Raw genomic sequence first — 20,823 nt, forward strand, 5'->3', positions numbered from 1 at the left:
ACGCTGACTTGCAATTGTGACCCTGCAGCTCAGTGTGCATTGACATTTCACACTGTAAACGATTGGGTAAATCATATAACAACAACAGAGAGAAAATGGATGCATTCTGCCAATTTCTTGCATCAGTACGACAGAAGTTGATGTTACAATACAGCGGCAGATCCAGACCATCGGGTAAGTGGGGGCCCAGCTCTCGAATTCTGAACTTGCCGATGGTAATATATCATCACATTTATTTCATATACCACACGTTCGGCGACATTTGAATCCTAGCAGTATACAGGATATGTTCCATGAACCTAGTTTAATGGCATTTGCTCCTACGAGTCTCTTGTAGCTCAGTGGTAGAGCATCCGAACTAGTAATCGGAAGGTCTTAGGTTCGACTACTGATAGGAGCACTCGGATTTCTTTTTTCCGAGTATGCCTGTGTCACTTTGTGGAATAATACATCATTCACAGTATTATTATTATTATTATTATTATTATTTATTATTATTATTATCATTATTATTATTATTATTATTTAATTAATTAAGTTAAGGGTAGTTCTGAGGGGATCTTACATTGTCGGGGGTTTTACAAAAAAGTCTATAAATCCTAAAAAAACTCAAATTCAAACGATTATTTTGCTTTTGTTTTGTTTAGAGGCCTAATGGCAACTCTGTCAATAAATTTATTATGGCTATAAACATTGAACGCCGTTGGAACTACTTGTTCACCCTAACGTTATGACATTGCTGCACCGTTATTAGGCGCTTATGGACGGAACTATAATCTAAAGAACTATTAAAAGAGAAAGTAGAAAGTAGCTGCACAATATTCGTTTGACCCAGTTTGGCTACCGCAGATACAAACTACTATAGATATGTTGAAGCAAGTGATTATCATACTAAACGAAGATAAGTCAATTACCATGAGATAACTTTTCAAATATAAGAAATTTGAGGAAATTTTATTTCAGTTACCTTTGATCACTGGTTGGCCTCTGTTGTTATCCCTATTCCCTCCTGAGAGATCTGACCCTGTTGACTTGCTTTCATCGGATTTGGGTTTTCTTCCTTTCGTAACGACTTTCAGTTGAAATGGACTCCCCTTGATCGAGGTCCCTCCGACTTTGATGGACACGTTAAATTCTCCAAGAGTTTTTGGTCTGTAAGAAATCAAATAACGTCCATCCTTCAAGCTCGTCATCGCGGTCTTAATGTCAGTTTGTTTAGAAAGTGATGTGATTTTGACCTCGATTTCATCCATCTCACTGTGAGTCGTCTGGCCCATTGAATCCTTTGTAGTCACTGTAAAAGTGCAATTGTCCCCCATAAAGCCTTCAGTTAGATTTCTGCCTTCTGCCACTGACAACGAGGGCTCGGTGTTGGTTGTAAGTAGTTTTCCCTGAGCGCCTCTTAGAAAGGAATCATTATTTGGAACGTATTTGATCCCACGATAATCCACCTCCGGTATAAATGAGAAAACATTCGGTACGGCCAGCTCCTGAAGTCTTTGTTCGACCATCGCCTTGACGTTTAAAATTTCTGGTAAATTATTACGAAGAAGAACGTCCTCACAAAATGTCATAGTGTTGTTAATTTCCATCTCTTTGTCATCCAAAGTAGCCATCTGAGCTGAAACCGCATCCTTAAAGGCTACTTTCTTTTCGAGTAGTTGTTCAGTCACGCTTGCTTCGTGTTGCTGGATCAATGAAATGCGTTGTTGAGCGATTCGCTTGACTTCACTCGTCGCCTCTTCGATACTGTTGTTTACTTCCAACCTTCGTTTCTCCAAGAATTGTTTCATGGACTTCAAACGAAAGCCGTTTGCCTCAACTTTGCGCATTTTGGCCTCAATTTCAGACTTGTTTTGCTCAAGACCTTGCTCAAGCGAGATTTTGTTGTGATCTTGATGTTCTAATATGGCGCAGTCACGGCAAATGCAAGTTTGGCACTTTTCGCAGAAAAACCGTACTTCATCTTTGTGTTTCTTGCAATAGTTTCCCCTCCGAGCGTAATCTTGCACATCGCTTGACTCAAAGTTTCCAATTTCTTTAATGTGATGCCCACTAAAGTTTTTCCATTTTCTATGAGACTCAACGCACTCTTCACACAGGAAAAAATTGCAATCAGAACAATAAATCCTCAATGTTTTCTTTTCGTCACAGCCTCCACAACGCGGTAAATCTTCTTGCCCCTTTCCGCTGTAAGCCTCCACAATTTCAACCAACTGCTTGCAAAACAAGTGTGATGGTAGCCTGTTTGTATCGTTTTGAGGACATTCGGTGATATGACGGCAGGTCGGGCAACTCAACTCTCCTTCACGCTGCTTTCGTAACCAAGCTTCCAAACAAGTCTTACAGAAGGTGTGAAGACATTTTAGTATCTTCGGTTCATTAATTTCACTGAACTGCTCCTGGCATACAGAACATTCCAGTTGCCTTTTAATATCGTCGAAAAACCTTTCAGCTTGAGTCATAATTGCCAACAAGAAGCTGTTTCCAGCTTATACTCGGGCCATATTTGACTGTGTGGTGCGTAAAGCCTAGCCTACAATCTTTTAACAGTGATAGCCTCCAGCATCGCCAATTCCCCCAAATAGAGCCTGCGAGCAAGCTCTCTTGGGGGTGGATCCTCTTTCCCCCTCCCGCCCCCCACCCCCAAGAGAACTTGCTTGCAGGCTACCAAATAGATAGATACAGAGATATAGTGAGGCAATAAGTAACTACCAGATAGAATTGCATTTCTTGCAGTCAGAATGAAATACAGGGGAAAACGACATTTGTCATACGAATGCTTTTTATAATCCCCGGGCTTTAATCCTTACGTTTTCACCTTTCGTTTGGAGACAGAAACCATTTGTACGGTCCTAATATGTATGTGACACCGGGTCAATGACGGATCGTAATTTTCGGTATGATCTAGACCCGGGGGAAGTACTCCTTTATGTGACCTTAACGGGGACGTGCGGCCCGATAGGGTATGGTTTTCAGGGTGTTTTGTCTTGAACGGGGTATCTATTTCATCACTTTCCGTCTTAAGTATCCCTACATGACCTAATGGCTTGAACGGATTGTGATTGCCAATGCATTAAAATACAGTGAGAAACTAGTGTATTCTTATTTCATTCTGGTCTTAAACAGGGTGTGATTTTGAGTTAAATGTCTTAGAAAGGGCCTGAAAATTTTGAATTCTGTCTTAAACGGGATAGGGAAATCGGAGAATTGTGTCTTAAATAGGGTCAGGGTTTGAACGCCCGGGCCTCACCTCCCTACCCAAGCATCTGTTGAGTACCCTCCCACCGGGATCTAGAGTAACGTTACGCATCACACGTACGTTTATATCCTTGTACGTTTTTCAATGTTTCGCTGTTTATATTCTTAAATGAAATTCAGGGGAAAGCTTTTGTTATCCACCTTTCATTTGAAGGCAGAAACCGTTTCTACATTGATTGTTTTCCTATAGTAAACCGGCAGGAGCCGATGAGTACATGGGCTCCTGAGTAAACGTAAGACATCTTTATCTATCTTCATGTATCTTGGCCAGCGAGGTCATAGACTGATTTAGTTGCCAAATTTTCGGTTGAACAAAACTATCCTTGAGGCACTCAGGTTAGCCTAAAGAGCGCTCCAGTTAGCCTAAATAGCACTTAGATCAGCTTAAATAGCTCCCCGGTTAGCTTAACGGTTAGCAGTTTATGTTGGGGTTGTTCGTGCCTCGCATGTTAAATTGTTCATGCCTCGCGCGCACATCTCGCTCGCATAATTATTGTAAACACTCCTCACGGCCCGAAAACAAAGAACGCGACCGAGAATTTAAAGAATTTGATAACACGACAGAAAACGTAACTCGTACCAGCCGAGTACAAAAAACGAGACCGAGAACAATAACTCGTGGCCCGAAGTCTTATCTCTCGGCCCATCGCGACCCCAAAGAGAAAAAGGAATTTGATAATGCTACCGAAACCTTAACTACGGCCCGAGTAACAAGGGACAAGCATCTTTCTGAACAAATTACAAAAACCGTGAGCGAGGTTTCGCGGAATCAACGGAAGTTTAAAGAAGTAGCCCTGGTCCCCTTATTCCCAGTGCTCAGTACAGGATCTGGGAACGAGGCAGGTTCATCTTGAAATGACTGAAGCTAGTTGAACTTTATTTGTGGACGATTTATGGACGGTACCAGTTCAAATAATACAATGCTTTATAAACGACCCGTGTGCTTATCTAAATTAATTACATTACTAGAAATAAATAACCGTAAAATAATACCATACGGCGTTCATTGATTTGCTTGTGAAGGGGAGGCGGGGGAGGATGAATAAAAGAGAGAGCGAGAGACGGTAGGGGGTCTTCATAGAGGATTTACGGTATTTATAGGTAACTGGATATCTACAGAAACCTTGGCTGCTCTATAACATGGCAGCTTTTTCTAGTTTTCTTTTTTCCTCCAAACTGTGCCCAATTTGTCTTGAGTAAGTTCTTAATTAAAACTCCAGTTAGATGTACTTTAGATGAGCCAATTATAACCTATCTGAGTATTATAATTGAGAATAGTGCGCTGCTCGCCAGGGCGATAAGGAGGTCTCCTACAACATCTGAAATAATTTAAAGGTTTAACTGAACATGAGCCATCAAATGATATCTAGCACGGTCTCAGCCCACCTGAACACGACGGTGAGAAACGAAATGAGAACGATATTACCATATTTTATGTTCATTTTTTTTTTCTTGTTCCTATTGATAGGTTTTTCGGTAGGCAACCATATCGAAAGAAGAGAAAACATGCAAACATGCGTGCCGCGAATTCAGTAATCGTACACAATTCGAATTCCTCGACCAAACAGGGATATTCCGATGTTAGATAATTCCGGTAAAAATTGATTTTTGATTCGTTCATGATCTCCTGTGTTTGGAAGCTTGCATTCGCATTTCCAGTTCTTCTGTTGCTGTCAGTTATGTAGCATGTATCGCAAGATCCTATTACAAACCTGAAGAAATTAAAAAATACAGCTGCAATCTCTCAGCACAACGATTTCTCTCAATGCTGTTCGTGTAGTCTGGTATCGGATTCCCGAGAGAAATATGAAAAAATAGCGATCTCTTCCGGATTTCATTTCAAAAATAACCAGAAGACAATCTAAGGCCGCTATGTCTCGGGCATGGTGGTATAAAGGCCGTGGAACTGTATTATCAAATGATCCAGATTTTACTGAATAACTGGGCACCTGATGAAACCGTTGAAACATATTTGAAACATAGTTCAAAATAGCATGACAGAAATTAAATATACTGCAGCCTAACAAAATGGAACATAAACATCACCAGCATTTTATTGTCATCTAATCCTAGCTAACAGAAATATAACTTCGCGGAATACAACTGGTCAGGCGAACAAATGAACTATCTGGTTGTCTTTTAGCCTGCGTGACGGTTGCATGAAAAAGTATATAGAGTGCGAAAAAGAACGGAAAGTGCGAGGGAGGGAGACGCGCCCAGGATACTTCGAACAAGTTTTTCTAATTTAATACACAGCATTGCACCATTGAAGTGCTTTCTGGCAATTTAAAAATAAAGAGGACAAAGTTCACTTTACACTGCTGCGTTTACACGTACTGTTATTCTCGTGCCCCAATGATGCAAAAAAGAAATATTTTTTTAAGTGCTTTAGCTTATGTCATCATAATTAAGGTGGCTGGCACCGGTTTTCAACACTTTAACTTTGACGCATCAACACTACCACTTTTTATCAGCACATACGACAATAATGGTATCAAACGAAAGCCTTATTATTGTTGAAGAAGTTACAGTTGTTTTGTAGGTTACCATAGCAACCATATAACTTGTTAAAAACAGACCTAAATTTATCGTATTTTCGTAGCAGCAGAATAGATTAAAGACATTTTAAACACACGACACAACGTTTAAGTTTAGAAGACACGTTTCGGATACTTCGGTATCCATCATCAGTTCAAGGATGTTTTCGGTTTTTTTGAACTATATATAAAGCAGATGATAAGGAAGCGCTGATTTGAAATTGTAGAAATACGAGTGTTGCCGGATAATACAGATTTGTATCCGCATCAGTATTATTTTTAAAATTTATATTCAGCACTACTTTGTCATCTGCTTTATATATAGTCAAAAAATTTGTAAACATCCTTGAACTGACGATGTCTTCTAAACTTAAACGTTTTTCGTGTTTTTGAAATGGCTAAGACCCAAATTTACCTTTAAACTCAAAAACAAGTTGGTGCCCCCTATTTTTTACTATCGAATTGTAGTCAGCATGTCAAGCATGCCAGCTTGGGAAGTGGGGGAAAGGGTGGCTCAGAATCACCATAAATATTACAAACATTTAACGTGGCTCTGACCCCCTCCATGCAATTATTATTTTTTAACTTTGCAAAGAGTTGCATCTGAACATGACAACAGTTCCATAATAACAAATGGAGGTCACCGAGCTCGTTTATGAGCTCTATGATCACTTAAGGCCAGCCGCTTTATATGTTGTTGCTATGACTACCTATTAAGTCGAGAAAAAAGCTACAACTTGTTTACAATAATTAAGCATTTGTTTGACACTGTCATTGTTAAGTATCCATTGATGAAGAGTGGTAGTAATGATGGATGAAGTTAAAACTGAAGTGTTAGTGCTGGAAACCGTTATGAGCGATCTTAAACTGCATAACTACGGCGCTTCTTTGTAGTCCCGCCTTCTATTGGGTGATGTTCAAGTATACATCCCCTTATTACAACACCACTGTCGCGCAAGGCTCGTTCAAATGAATACCATAGCAAAAGTATTTCAACTTACGTTACATGTATGGTAGTTACTTTCTTACAAAAAAATCTACGTAAAACTTAGTCCAAACTGTTACCTACTACTAAGCTATATCGTGTCACATGGGGACCTTTTACAGTCAATCCAGGTCACGCGTGAACAGTAATTCCAAGAATGAAATGAACATTCGAATTTCTCTTTGTAATGTCCGACGTGCGAATGAAATGTTGGACATCTCTCTGGAAATCGTTCTGAAAAAGACGCATTTACTGAAAAAAAGATTCAAAATACTTGGGAAACAATTGTTATTCTTGAAATATTCAATTTTGAAATGTAAAGAAAAATTCATAGCTTTATACTGTCAATAAGCTAGGGAAATTTATACGGGAACTCTGAAATCTCGTTGGCGATTTTGAAAACTGACATGTAAATTTCAAAACTCCGTTCAAATTTCAAAAATATCGTTCACGCGTGACCTGGGTTGACTGTAATAGACCTATGGAAATGCGTCCATGCTTTAACTGTACTATATAGCTTTACTGTTAACTAGCTGATCCTATTTTTCGTCTCTATTGCTAGTTAAGATGTTCATTGTATAATCACGACTTACCTAAGTTAACTTAAGTTCTGTTAAAAAAGAATCGGCTTCTATTTTAAATTTCGTCTCCTCCATGCCACATGCCTGTCCATTTCAAACCTACGAGAGCACTTTCCTCCTTCCAGTGTAACAAATAACTTGATCTGTTAACACCGAACACTAGTTGCCATAAAATCTTAAACTATATCGTAAATTGAAGTGCAAAATATTGAATACCAAACAGGCTAAAGTTCGAGTAAACAACTGATCTCCGAGTGGTAGTCCATTCTGAACACGTGGAGAAAAACTATAATAGGTAAAACATATATACAAAGCAAGGTAGCACCATAAATGTTGAAGCTTGCGCAGAAGATTTTCTTTAGTCAGCGAATTCCTTTAGCAGCCAGCTCTTCTTTGACTCGCTTCAGGTAGTCTGGGTCGGGATATCCAAATCTACAAGAAAGAATATAATCACAGTTCAAACTCTGTAATACATACACCGAAGAGATAGACCTAACACCCGGATCAAACGCCGAACTTTCTATGAGACGAACTAAACTGAGCGAATTAAGTTTATAATAAGCTCGACGTTTGACTCAACAGAGTTCGTCCGATTTAATTTGGATCGACCAACACGTCTATCTGTTTCATTCAGAAGGAGAAGATCGACTGTGGAACAAACGTCGATCTTTTCATGAAAAGAACTTAATGAATAAAGTTATTCATGTGAAATCTCGTCGACCGAAACGGTCGAACTTTACCCATTTGAGTCGACCCAAAAAGTAGTTTAGTTCGTCTCGTGTGAAGTTCGACTTTCGACCTGGGCCTTAGTGTCCATAAAAAAGCGATTCCAAGGAGGTAAAACTCCACTATTTTTTCTTTCTTTTTTTTTTCTATTTCAGAAACACTGTGGATTAAAATGCATGTATCACACGAAATAGATTTATTTAATGTTTTTTGAAGAAATTGAATAACTGCTACTCTCTAACAAACACCACACAAAAGAAAACATTTTACAACTCACTGGTTGTTTAATCAATAACTTAGGTGATTCTCTTATAAATAAGGTGGACTGAGTAAGATTCAGTAAATCAGGATGTGCTTGGGCGACTGAATCAGGATAACCGCTTAAACATATATTAAGATATTAAAAATGTTCAGCTCATTTTTTACCCCTCCGAATAAGATCTTTTTTTTGTGTGTGATTCTGGCACTGGGAATGGGATTTGGAGTAAACTTTGACTAAACTGTTTGAAAACATTCTGCATAGCCTGTCGGTCAATTTGAATTTAACATGGCTAACCATGTGCAAACTTACAATGCTAAATATGTTACTTATTGCTCACTTTTTATCACCTCACACTGTATATCATCAAGATGATCTATGACCTTAAAGTTGAATTGTTTTGTGTAACTAAGGTCCTCTTCGTATGAGCCTGGTGGGCGGGACGAATATTGTCTTCTGTTTATATGGGAAATTTAATCCAGGTTACCGAGATGAAAAATGTCCAAACGGCTCCCAAAATACCTGGGGAACCGCGTTCCGACTTGTCAGCGACATTACAAGCCACGGTATCCGGGCTGGAGAGTTCATATGGGAAATATTTCCAGCTCGGTTACCGAGATCTCGGTAACCGGGCCAGCCCGCCTTCTCATACGAACACATCAAAATTTTTGTAAAGAAAAGAGAGGCGAGGCAAGATCTCGGTAGCCTGTAGATGCACGCACGTATTTTGAAAGAGATTTTGTTAGTTCATAGACGTTACGTGGGTAGATAAATGACTGATTGATTATTGATTGATTGATTGATTGATTGATTGATTGATTAAGTCACTTTGAATCGCTAATTTTTATCCTAAAATGACTATCTAAATCTAATCTAATTCGAATAATGATATATCTTATGGAATAGAATTTTACCGATAAGGGCCTCCACTGACGCTAGTCTTGTGGTGAATATCATTCCATGTAATCTGATTTGAACGCCCCGTTGTATTTGAAGTACCAACAGTAAACACCAATCGAGCGTCAAAGGCTCTCCTAAGAAGCTGCAGCACCTCTCGTCCTTCATGTGTATTCGGAAGATAAGCATCGCGTGAGGTACCTTCATACCTCTGCCCAGGATGTGGATGCTCGCGGCCTTGAACTCCCGATGGAAAGTAATAATTTATGGTGATTGTGCCATAGCCTGTAAATATAGAGAAGATCGAAGTATATGCCCGTGCAGGTAAGATACAGTACATACAATGCAGTACAGTAGTGCGTATTTTACTTTTGTTATTTTTGCCATACTAAACACAATACAAAATACAACACAGTACAGGGTACAGATTTTCGACTCAGGAGTAAAAAAAAAAAAAAAAATAGCGGGGAAACCTAAACGAAACCACGAGCTTCATATGTAATTAGGTCAGGTATTTTAAACTATGGATGAGTAAGAGGCAGAAAAATCGGAGAACAAATCGTATGTTAAAAGATTAATAGTTCTTAACAAAGAAGGGATAGTTGCTGAACAGGGCATAATGGGGTTGACAGGCCTGCGCGACTCTCATGTGCGTGTTTAGCCTAAATAAGAGTTTTGCCCTCACGGGTATGTCTTCCAAAGAACACCCTTTTCTCTATGAAAAGAGCGGTGCTCCCTGTAAATTTTCTTTTAGCGCTGGATTTTCTTCTTATTAAATGCCATCTATGGTTTGGAGGATTTGCGCGATAGACAATGAACAAAGCCATGTGTTTAACTGTCGCACGTGTTGTAATTGATCTCAAAGGTCATTTTGACCGTCTTGTTGTTACGTTTCTGTTTAGCGACTGTCGTTCTTATGCCGTTTGTGGCATTAACTTCAGGCTTGATATGGCTCATTTCAGTGTGTCTGGTGACAGTATAGCCTCTCTTTTTATCGTTGTAAGGATAGGATTTGAACCGTGTAATAACTATACATTATCTTGCAGCTTTTGTCAGATTGCCGGGCCCGGCTATGTGCTTTTGTTGCAAGATGCTGTGCTTCTTATCACGGTTATTTGTCCCTTGATCCGTTCTTAAGCATTGTAGCTTCTTTGAAAGCTATGCAATACGTTAAATTGAGGGCGAAAGGCCGCTTAAGTTACGGCTGTGTGTTTTGTTGTCGCTCCACTAAGCTCTGTAACTGTGACGTTTGTGTTGCGGGAGCTTAGTATCTTCCTCCTTTGTTTTGATTGCGCCTTGGGGCAATTCTTCTGTGTTGCTCTGGCCAGGGACTGCTACGAGTCCTTCAGCCGTTAGTAAATTGTGTGGCATTTTAGGCAATGGTCAGGCAAGACCGCGGTTTCGATCCTAATCTTGAGGATCTCTTCAGTTGCCGATTCTTCAGAAATGACAGAGATGAGTTCTCGGTATCATTTCAACAAACACGCTCTCTTGTAAAATTATAAACCCATGGTTCGGATCGAAAACCCTGCAATTCAATTGGCTCCTTGGTTTTAGCCAATCTGATGGCTGCGAGTTCGATCCATGGTAGAGCTAAGCTTGACGCTGTGTTTTCTATGATGGCTAAAACGTTAAGTTTTGTACATGAACTGCCATTTTTTCGCGGATAAGTGTTTCCGTAGAACTGCGCATATGTTTTGCAGCATATAACTCACTATGGAGACTGTATAAAGCTGTATACACCGCAAGAAGTACGTTTTTCGTCTTTGTTTTTACGGAGTTCATGTACAGTGTGTCTTTCACGACATGAAACGGGGCCTGTCTGTTAACAATCAACATGGCATAATGGGGTTGACAGGCCTGCGCGACTCTCATGTGCGTGTTTAGCCTAAATAAGAGATTTGCCCTCACGGGCAAAACCGTCCAGCACTGACAAACTGCCCCTAGGTTTCCGAGGATCGGTAATAATAAATCAACCAAGAAAAATGGCTGAAAATCGCATTTCATTAATAAACGCCGGACGCCGATTAAACGCCGGCCTCGAAAAAATGCCAGGTCAAAACTGCCGAATTTTAAGTTAAAGACGGGGGCGTTTAATCGCGAAAATAAAAAAAAAAGTGTATATTTGTTCTGCAATATGGTAAGCCAAAAGAAAATGCATGCCTGAAGTTATAGCTATATATGGGTACGATTATTCAATGAAAAAAGAATATCAAATTTGTAGGAAGATTAGAGTTGCAAAATGAATACATAAATTGGTCAAGTTAAAATAGGTAAATGTCCTGAAATTTAAGCAAGTTCCTTAAAAATAAGATCTTAATTGGTTAATTATTGAGACTAACGAGCACAGGTATTTTGTTCTTCAGACCTACAGACACAAAACAACGAGGAAATTGAGATTTTGATGCGACTAGAGCAGAATGTATGCGATGTAACTATCAAACGCGTCAAAGTCGATGAGATCCCTAAAGGCAGCCTCCATGACATCGCATGCGCCCTGCTCTTATCCCAACAAAATCGCGATCACATTTCCCTCCAAATCGCCAGTATTTCACCTGACAGCAGATATGATACCGCGTTTAAAATCGCCGCAAAATCGCTCCAAAATTCCATTATAAATCACTTATATAAGCGGCTATTTTTTTAGACTATTCGAACACCAGAAAATTTCCATGTAATATCTCTGAAAGGAGTGCGACTGTTTCATCAAGTTTTCCAAACTCGAGAAAAGTAGGACGAGCGGCTTTCTGTTTTCGATTTTTTGAAAGCCCTGATGAAACATGAAGCACTAAAGATTTCTTTGCTTGCGCAGTACAAGCCTAATAGTCGGCTGTGCAAAGTACAAAGAAATTTTCGCTGTTGATAGCTTTAAACATTTTGGCGACAGCACGGCGCTAGGGATAATCAAAGAGGGTAACCGAAATTTTACTCTACCCCCTATCCTCAAATTTCCTATAACAAGGGCAGGATTGATAAAGTAAACTATACTTAGCATATCACGACCAAGACGAAAGTCAAACCCATGCCCTTCCGTACACCAGTCGAGTGTTCTTATCACTTAGCTATATGGTGCGACTCCTTGATTGAGCCTCCGAAATTATGATCATCATGATTATCATCGGCACCATCACCACCATCTTTATTTTATTTTTGTTTGCTGTTTTTTTTTTCCTTGTTTTTTAAGAAAACCCCCGTGTGTTTGCTCCTGTGGTGTTACCTGTAAACTGTGGAACACAAAGTTGCAAATCCCTGTTCACACGGGAACCAACTTCAGTTCACCATGTTATTTATTGTTAAAGCACACACTGCACTTGACATTGCGCTACAAAGTGCACAAGATAATACCTCAATCGTGTAAACTAAATGAGGAAAAGCGCAGATTTAAAACAATTATGTGGAAAGCCAAAACCAATCTTCGTTTGCCTCCCTGTGGTAGGCTTCAGCTGGTTAATGATTTGTGGGTTGCGCGATGTCATTTGGTTCTGTTATGAATGACCATGTGTGTTTGGGTTTGTATTTCTTTTTCTTCTTAAACTTAGTTCTGATAAGAGTGATTCGCAAACTTACTTTCAAAGTTCATTAAACATTACCTTCATAACCTGGGACACTATATTGGTCATAGCGAAAACTCATCTCTCCCCTAGGCTGGTTTCCTTGAAGAGCACCTTGTGGTTCTTGACATACTGGACACTTGTTGTTTGTTTCTAAGGCTGTTTGCAGACAGGCGGAACAGAACGAGTGCTTACACTTTAAAGCTCGTGGATTGGTCATAGCATCAAGACAAATAGGACAGTTTTCTAACAAGAAAAGAAAAACAACACTGAATCAGAAAACTACCCGGTTAAACTCGAACGCCCAGGTACGCTACTTCAAGGAAGAAAAAATTCTAACTACACTGTCTGGGAAACGCTGTACACGACATGGGGGAGTTTTTAGACTCGCCAAAACATAGCAATAACTCTTGGTCAATATTTTTCAGTTTAAGACAACTTCTATTCGCGCAAATGTGACAGCCAGTAAAAGTTTTCACCCAAATTCGTCGATGAATATAAACTACTGCGCGAATTGACGCTATGAGGAATACGCGGTATGATTTAAATAACCCCAAAAAACAACAAAGAAATAAAGTTACGATGGAAAGAGTAAAGACGAATTCTTTGGCAATTTATCGGAAATGAAGTGAATAGTTAATAAGATTGAAGCTGGACATCTATTGGTGTGGAATTGCATATGTTAAAGAGTTTATTCAGATCAGTTTCAGTGAACAAAGGTCCATTAAACATGAAAGCCTACATCTGTTCGTAGAGGTTCAGCCTAAATTTCATGACCTGCTCCAATAACTGTGCTAATAAGCCGTCATCTTACCTTCCTCCTTCTCTTCTGACTTGCTTCCACCAGCGCCTTTGGACGACTTTCCATCGTTACCACCCTTACCTCCCTTAACAGCGGTGCTGTACGATGTAAAAGAAGGTGGGGAAGATCCACTCAAAGGATGGTCGTTATCTGCAGCTGAACTTGAAGTGCGATGACGTTGGTCTTCCCTTGCGGGTTCGTGTGGGTTCCCTGTTGGACGACCACTGCCTGACACATTTCTGTTTTTGTTTTTACCACGCTTTGGCCTCGAATTTGGTGCTTTAGAGCTTCCACCCTCGGTACCAGCTAATGACAAAGTAGCGGAACCCTCTCCCGGTGTTCTCCTCTCTTGGTTATCACCAAATCTGGCTATGAACTCCTTTGCAAAAGCTTGCACTGTAGGGTCATCTATGTCCACGATCCTAATATCAGTGACTGTTTTGCTTTTTGGATCTCCTTGTCTAACAAACTGGTCTACAGCATCAAACATGACTTGAGCGCAAACGTTTTTCGGTATTCCATAAATGCCGGAACCAATAGCTGGTAATGCTATTGAGGTCATTTTCAGTTTCTCTGTTTCCAAAAGGCTGTTGAGACAGGCACGGCGAAGGAGTTGTTTGCTTTTCTTTGCTTCCACGGTATTCCAAATTGGTCCAACAGCATGGACGACCACTTTACAAGACAGGTTTCCTGACTTTGTGACAACTGCGTCTCCATCTCTGAGCGGCCCTTGCTCTCTTATGATCCGCCGAGACTCGTCCTCGATCGTTTTTCCCCCCTTTTTTAGAATGGCATTGGCTACACCTCCAACGTGTTTGAGGTCACCGTTAGCAGCATTTACAATGACATCAACTTTTTCCGTGGTTATGTCTCCCTTGTAAAGAGACAATTTTACTTTCCCTGAAAGCAAAATAAATAGAGTTGTTCATTCGTAGGAGTGAGAAGTCATGGGTACTTTATTAGAATTTAGAAACAGTTTGCACTTGTCTCACGATTGTGCCCCACAAGCCGGGTGAGTGTGACACAATGTTTCTCAACGTTCATGACGTTCAAACCACTATAGTACTGGTTTTCATCGGCGATGGTGTCTTCTGCCGGTGTATCAATATATATAGTGACTGGGAGATTTTGTTGTATCACCTGCCAGAACCCCAGCGACTTATCATGAGTTCTTCTTTCTAACGCATATTCATATTCGTTTACGAAAAGCATCATTAAAATCAAGAAACAAACAGAAAAAAACCTGCGTCTAAAATAAAATCTACCGCGTTTCTGCCATAAACCAAAGGGGTATCAAAGGCTCCGCGCCCTTGCTTACAACAACAAGACAAACGCACTGAAACAAGAAAGTATTGACCGCGACCGACATTTATACGCCAGCAGGGTTTAAGAGGTAATTTATGTAAGACTTCACTTTCTCAAACTCATTAATAATCCAAAAGCCAAAGACAAAGGAAATCATGCACCGTGACGTGTTTGGATATCTGATGAAAAACTCCTCGTTTTTGCATCGTTAATTTCTCCTCCAAAATCAGTTTGTTTGAGAAGTTATATCAAACACTCGTCACAGTGTTTCATCACAATATCAAAAACCTCGAAGTTCGTCAAAAATACTCCGCTACGCGTCGTAATTTCAACTCTCTTTTCGGTGTTTGATATGTGATGAAACACTGTGTCTCGTGTTTGATATATTACGTAACGATGTCAATAGGAATAATGAAATTGAAATTCCGGAAGCATGGATGCCCACCATCAAACAGCACAACAGCCGATCGTAACCACAGCGGATTCCCATGGGAACAGCCTATAGTCTCAACAAGAAGGATGGAAACCCTTCAATCACAAACAACTCACAACCAAAGCGAGGATCGAAATGCATCAATCAACGGCAACTACGATGCTACTTATATTGATACAGTGCATGTCGACATTGTCGCCTGATGAAGACCTGCAGTCGAAACGTCGCGATACAGCCTGTATTACAAAATTGTGAGACCGGCGATTAATTTTGAGCTTTTAATAAATAATTATGGACTAAAATTTAATACGAAATACTGAACAAGTAAACGCGAAAATAAAACGCACTGGAATTGGAAAGATGGAATACTCCATGCCCTTATTTCTGTTTCGATTATTTTCAGTTCTGCTATCTAAAAGCTTGCACACGCTATACACTAACCGAAGTGGGTCAATAGCTGGTTGCCAGGAGATATGGCATCTCTGTGGTACTCTGGTGAATCCACATCCATATTCTCTTCATAACCTTTTGTTTTATTGCGCCTCCCATCCTCATCCATGGCCATTTCGGTTTCCATCTTTATTTCCACTCCTTCCTGCTCCAGGAATTTTAGGGCCTCCTCGATGTGGCTTGCTTCACCGTACATCTCCCAGTGCTTTCGATCCTTACCCAGTTCTATACATATTGGAATTTTTTTTTCAACCTCAGAGATTGCTTTACGAGAATGGACGACAAACTTCTCACTTTTAAGCGAAAAACGCTCCATTTTTACGAGTTGGTACATTTTCTGGTACAGATTGATAAAGCGGTTGCACGCCTGCTCATATTCATCAGCACTGCATCCCTCTCCTGGCTTCAAGCTGATTTTTGTTCCTTGAGGTTTTCTGGGTATTTCTACTTTGTGTTTGGCTTCGATGTCATCAAGTTTGTTTTTGTGCGATTTGAAGAACGCTTTCACAATCTTGGGTTCAATCTCAAAGTTCTGAATTTCAGGAAAATCGGACGAGAAAGAGGGCGTGTGGTCACTGCGTGTTTCTTTGATTTTTTCTTCAGGGCAAATTGCCTCAATTGCGGCTTCCAACATGGAGCTGCCTTGGTTAGCCTCCCCTTCCTTTTCAGCCTTGCCATCGAGCCGGGATCCACTTTCTTCTCGACGCTGAGATGGCATTGCTTCCCCCATCACTTTATCGACTACCACTACGCCATTAGATTGATGTATACCCTGCTGTAACAAGGCGCGGGACTCCTCCACTTGTTTGAAGGTTCCTGACAAACTAAATGTTTCGGCTGAATCAATCCACTTGACACCGGTTTTGGCAGCGATATCTGTCAATAGATTTTGGGTTTGTTCGCGAGAAATGGATTCCACAAATTTCAAGCAAAGTTCTGCTGATACCACATCAAAGACCTGAAACAGAGGTGAGGCATTCATGTAATTTACTAGAATATGTTAACGGTTTTAAGGAATATAATAAGTTTAACGTTAGTCTCTCCCTCTCTTCCACCAGTGAAACATGAGAGTGGAAAGATTTCACAAACGAGGTAATGAGCTTCATGTGATACATGGAAGCATTGCTAGGTAACGCAATACTCACTAGGTCACGTGTGCATAAAGCGAGGGTCTTGGGTGTGGGTCATGGATCGTGGGTGTAACGAAAAGTTGGAGCGCTCGTATGATTGGCTGGAAAAAAATAGCGGATCAATTAATAAACAACAGAAACAATGGACCCTAACACTGAAACAATCGAGTTGTTTGATATCCAGGTCCAACGAAATTAGAAGTTCTAAAGAGCTGTGTGCTATATGGAAAGTTGCGACTCGTGGACAACTATTACGTACGCAGTTGTTCTTGACATTGACATCGGCATTAGCTTCTGTACATGGCCATCTTTAAATGTCAGTAAACCTTAGATATACGGCGGTAGTTTCCTTTCAAAACATTACGTTAAACACTCCTCACTGAGTTTTTCTTTTTATCCTATTTTAATTTTCCTCTTCCGTTTCTTTTGTTCCAACTGATGAAAAAGAAAGGAGACTTTAAACCCTGATGCAAGGAGTTTCACCAAATATTACGTCGGTTTATCACGATGATGCGGTCCAGCTTTTTAGTTCACCGAAGAGACATATGTTTATTTGAAATGTTAGTATTTCCCCTCCCTCGCCACCAATTTTTCAACCGTTTTCAGTTAGGAGTATAAAAATATACAAAGTCAGACCCGTAGCCAGTATTCAAAGAGGCAACCAAGGCACTTGCCTAAGTAAAAATTTCAAATTCAAGGTTTGGGTATGTACAAAGGATGATTAAGCTTTTGATAGAAACGAATTTCTTTTTTTCAAGAACTGGCACATACTCGTATAGGTTTTGTGAGGGAGTACCCTCCCCTCCTCCCCCACCCCTTACCTAGAGCTCGATATTCTTTGAAACAACTGTCAACTATTATGAGAAAACATAGATACCTCGCGTACGGTGTCCAAATATGGTTTTACAGTTAAAGTATCTTCTTCACCAAAGGCCTGTTTTTTCTGCAGAACTGTTGTAACGACTAGAACAAGACAAGAAAAGATAATAATCGCAGTGAGTAGCGAACATATTGCAGTGAGAAGCGAAGATATCGCTGACCAGAGGTCTGATGGATGTTGAAACAAAGAGTACTTTTTTAACAGTTGCCACACAGTTTAATACGAAAAGAATGTTTTTAAACATGCATTACATTCCCTTTTACATGTTTAGAAAGCTAATGGTATTTGGAAATCTATAATCAATATCTGCGTTGATTACATTAATTGTGCACTGCAATCACTACATGTTACATAACAATGAAATGTTCAGATACAATTTGATACAATAGCCGGTTAATATCGTATAAAGAGGCAAATCATATATCCGAACAACAGAGCGAACGTGCCGCATATGTATTTCTTTAACCAGTAAGGGAGAACTTAAGGTTGGAAATGTACTGTACATTTGCAGCACAATATTCCCAAGTTGACTTAAATGAATCTAATACTTGCAATTTAAGATTTCTATATGAGGTGTAAACTGCAAAGATTTACCAACAATTTTGCGGTGCTTTAATCATGTTTACTGATTACTGTTTTCAAGATTTCCTGTTTGTATATTATCTCTTAAACAATACACAGTGTCACACTGCCAGCTGTGCTGGCAATATGACGTGACAATTAAATCATTGCTTCTGATAACAATTAAACTATGTTTACGTCTGAATTCCCCGTTATTGTGTAACAACTCTCATGAACTGTCAGTTTCTCTGTGAAGCGTAAAGAAAGTAAGCTATTGAAATTTTAAAAATATGATAAGTTCCCAAAAGCGAGTTTTCGAATAGATTGGCGACAATGAATTTACCAAAACAGTGTTCTATAGATATCTGCTTCAAACTCGAGCTATACAGATGTTGCGAAGTTTAAGATTTTTACAAAGAAATGTATGGCCGGCGGGCAACCCGCTCAGCCAACACGCCATGGACTTACTATAGTCATTTAATTACCAAATATATATAGAACCAGCAGGCAGGAAGAATTCTCAAGAAGGTCACGACTTTTTTTTGACTTGCATTTGTTTCGAATGAAATTAACGCCATTCATCTTCAGTACAAATAACAGAATCAGCTACTGAGTGTGAAATAAATTTATGCAAGAAGGATACAATAGTATCAAGACTATAGCTAATTTAACAACGTGACAATAAATGTAGGGCATATATATAACTAATTACAATAAGTGACAAGAAAGTAAAAAGTATAGCTAATTACAGCGTGACGATAATAAAAAAAAATGGAACAGAAAATATTATATATACCGAGTAGACAAACAAAACTAAATAGCCAGTGAAAAATTGAAGTGAAGAAGTAGTTTATAGAGTGAAGGTGAATATGCAGCAATTTATTATTTAATTATTCAATTCCTCCAGTTTGAGTATAAGTCTGCGAAACTCCGCATTTTAGCAAATTCAGTGTGATGAATTCATTTCTGAAAGCATTGAGATGTCAATCGATAAAGTTAGTTAATTGATAAATCGATGACCAATTGATAGTCACACAAAACCTGCTCACTGATTGGCAAAACACGAAGATCAGAAAGTCAGTTTACTTGTTACGTACACGCGCACACTATTTGCCACTCGCCAAAACCATTATAAAAACCTTTAAATAAGTGGCGGGCTGGAAGAAAACTTAAGTCAAGTACGCAAGAAGTTCAACTCTCTGTAAGATGCATAGTCCAAAGATATTTTAAAACACCATCATTTTTTAGAAAACTTTGGTGAGCTTTTTACAGCTTCAAAGAGAAGGGGAGAACGCGGAAGCGATTTGAAAGATAAACGATCGTAGGAAGCTCAAACGCCTTCAATCCGAGCTTCATGATTTTGTTCCGTTAGATAGAATTTCTTTAATAGATTGGTTCAGGGAGTTGGTTCTTATGCCATTGTTCTGCAACAACTTCTACTAGTGTTGTTGGCAAGTTCCTTACGCGGAAGCGCTTTGAAAGCTCGGCCACTTCCAATCCGAACTCCACGATTTTTTTTCCTTTAGATACATTTTCTTCTAGTTGGTGAGCTCCTACGGTTCCCGTTAACTCGAACAATTTGAAGCAGGAAAACCGTGTGCAACCAATCGATACCAGTTAAGCCATCGATTGATATTGGAAATCGATGACAATCGATAAAAGATCACAAAAACCTTCGTTCATGGATTTAATCGACTTGCTTGGTCACGCTTGAGAACTGTGCTATTATTTACATCTGCTCAGACTGATGTTAACAACTTGCTGAAAGCTTAGACTTTTATAGACTTGATATCCACTGCATCACATTAAATAGTGCATTAATTGTTTTCGTAGATGTAACCCATGGATATGTATACTGCTTAACAAAGTCTGTACCAACGAAAACGTTCATCACATTTCGAAAGCGAAACAAAAACGATCTGTGGGGCCTTGAAATTAAATATTCAAATCAACAAGGCCGTCATTTCCTATAATGAAAGCCACGTTTCATAACATCTGCGTCAGTTTGCCAGAAACTGAACATAATAACCTATCTCACCTTCAGGTTTATCGAAAGTTATAACTGCAATTCCTCTTTTACTGACTGCAACGCTTTCGATATCGCCACCGCCATTCTTCTTACGCTGGAAATGAATAATTAGATCTTCTGGTGTTGTTGACGCTTTGAGGCCCGTTACATGTATACTTCGGGAAAAACTTGTCGGGTTGATGTCACAAATCTCATCGAATGTTCGAACAACCACTGAACCAGCCGCAATTCTCTCGGTCTCACAGCCTTTAGCAGCCATAGTAGTGGAAGCTTGAGGTGAAATGAGATGCGACAACTGGTTTTCCCAGAAACCGAAATTAAAAGAGGAAATGACGTAGCCTTTTCCGGGAATCCCCGGTTGTTGAAAGACACGAAAATAGAAATTGCAGTAACGCAAAGTCTTTTCCTGTATAGTACTTACTATGAAAAAAACTAA

At 39.6% G+C, this 20,823-nt stretch overlaps 2 protein-coding genes across 4 annotated transcripts in view; both read right to left on the reverse strand.

Moving 5' to 3' along the window:
• LOC146451108 (uncharacterized) overlaps positions 1-2,528 on the reverse strand; it is an 86,951-nt gene extending 84,423 nt beyond the window's left edge. For both annotated transcript variants that reach the window (XR_014860092.1, XM_085099534.1), the window contains exon 1: positions 968-2,528. Coding sequence is in view for 1 of the 2 variants with exons in the window: in XM_085099534.1 (XP_084955660.1) it covers positions 968-2,465 (1,498 nt within the window). In the remaining variant the exon portion in view is untranslated. The remainder of the gene's footprint in view (positions 1-967) is intronic.
• Positions 2,529-7,254: 4,726 nt separating this feature from the next.
• On the reverse strand, positions 7,255-20,787 carry LOC146451116 (uncharacterized). 2 transcript variants are annotated; one of them, XM_085099545.1, is made up of 7 exons: positions 20,397-20,787; positions 17,795-17,880; positions 15,779-16,745; positions 13,612-14,499; positions 12,837-13,043; positions 9,264-9,531; positions 7,255-7,796 (listed from the first exon to the last, which is right to left on the reverse strand). In XM_085099545.1, exons 1-7 carry the CDS (start codon positions 20,644-20,646, stop codon positions 7,727-7,729), a joined length of 2,736 nt encoding a protein of 911 aa, XP_084955671.1. In that variant the 5' UTR covers positions 20,647-20,787; the 3' UTR covers positions 7,255-7,726. The 2 variants fall into 2 exon arrangements, with proteins under 2 accessions (XP_084955671.1, XP_084955672.1); XM_085099546.1 differs by lacking the exon at positions 17,795-17,880 and having other exon boundaries at positions 20,397-20,504.
• Positions 20,788-20,823: the final 36 nt, after the last annotated feature.

The sequence above is a fragment of the Pavona decussata genome, unplaced genomic scaffold (genome assembly GCF_977016875.1).
Source record: "Pavona decussata unplaced genomic scaffold, jaPavDecu1.1 SCAFFOLD_396, whole genome shotgun sequence".
Lineage (NCBI taxonomy): Eukaryota > Metazoa > Cnidaria > Anthozoa > Scleractinia > Agariciidae > Pavona > Pavona decussata.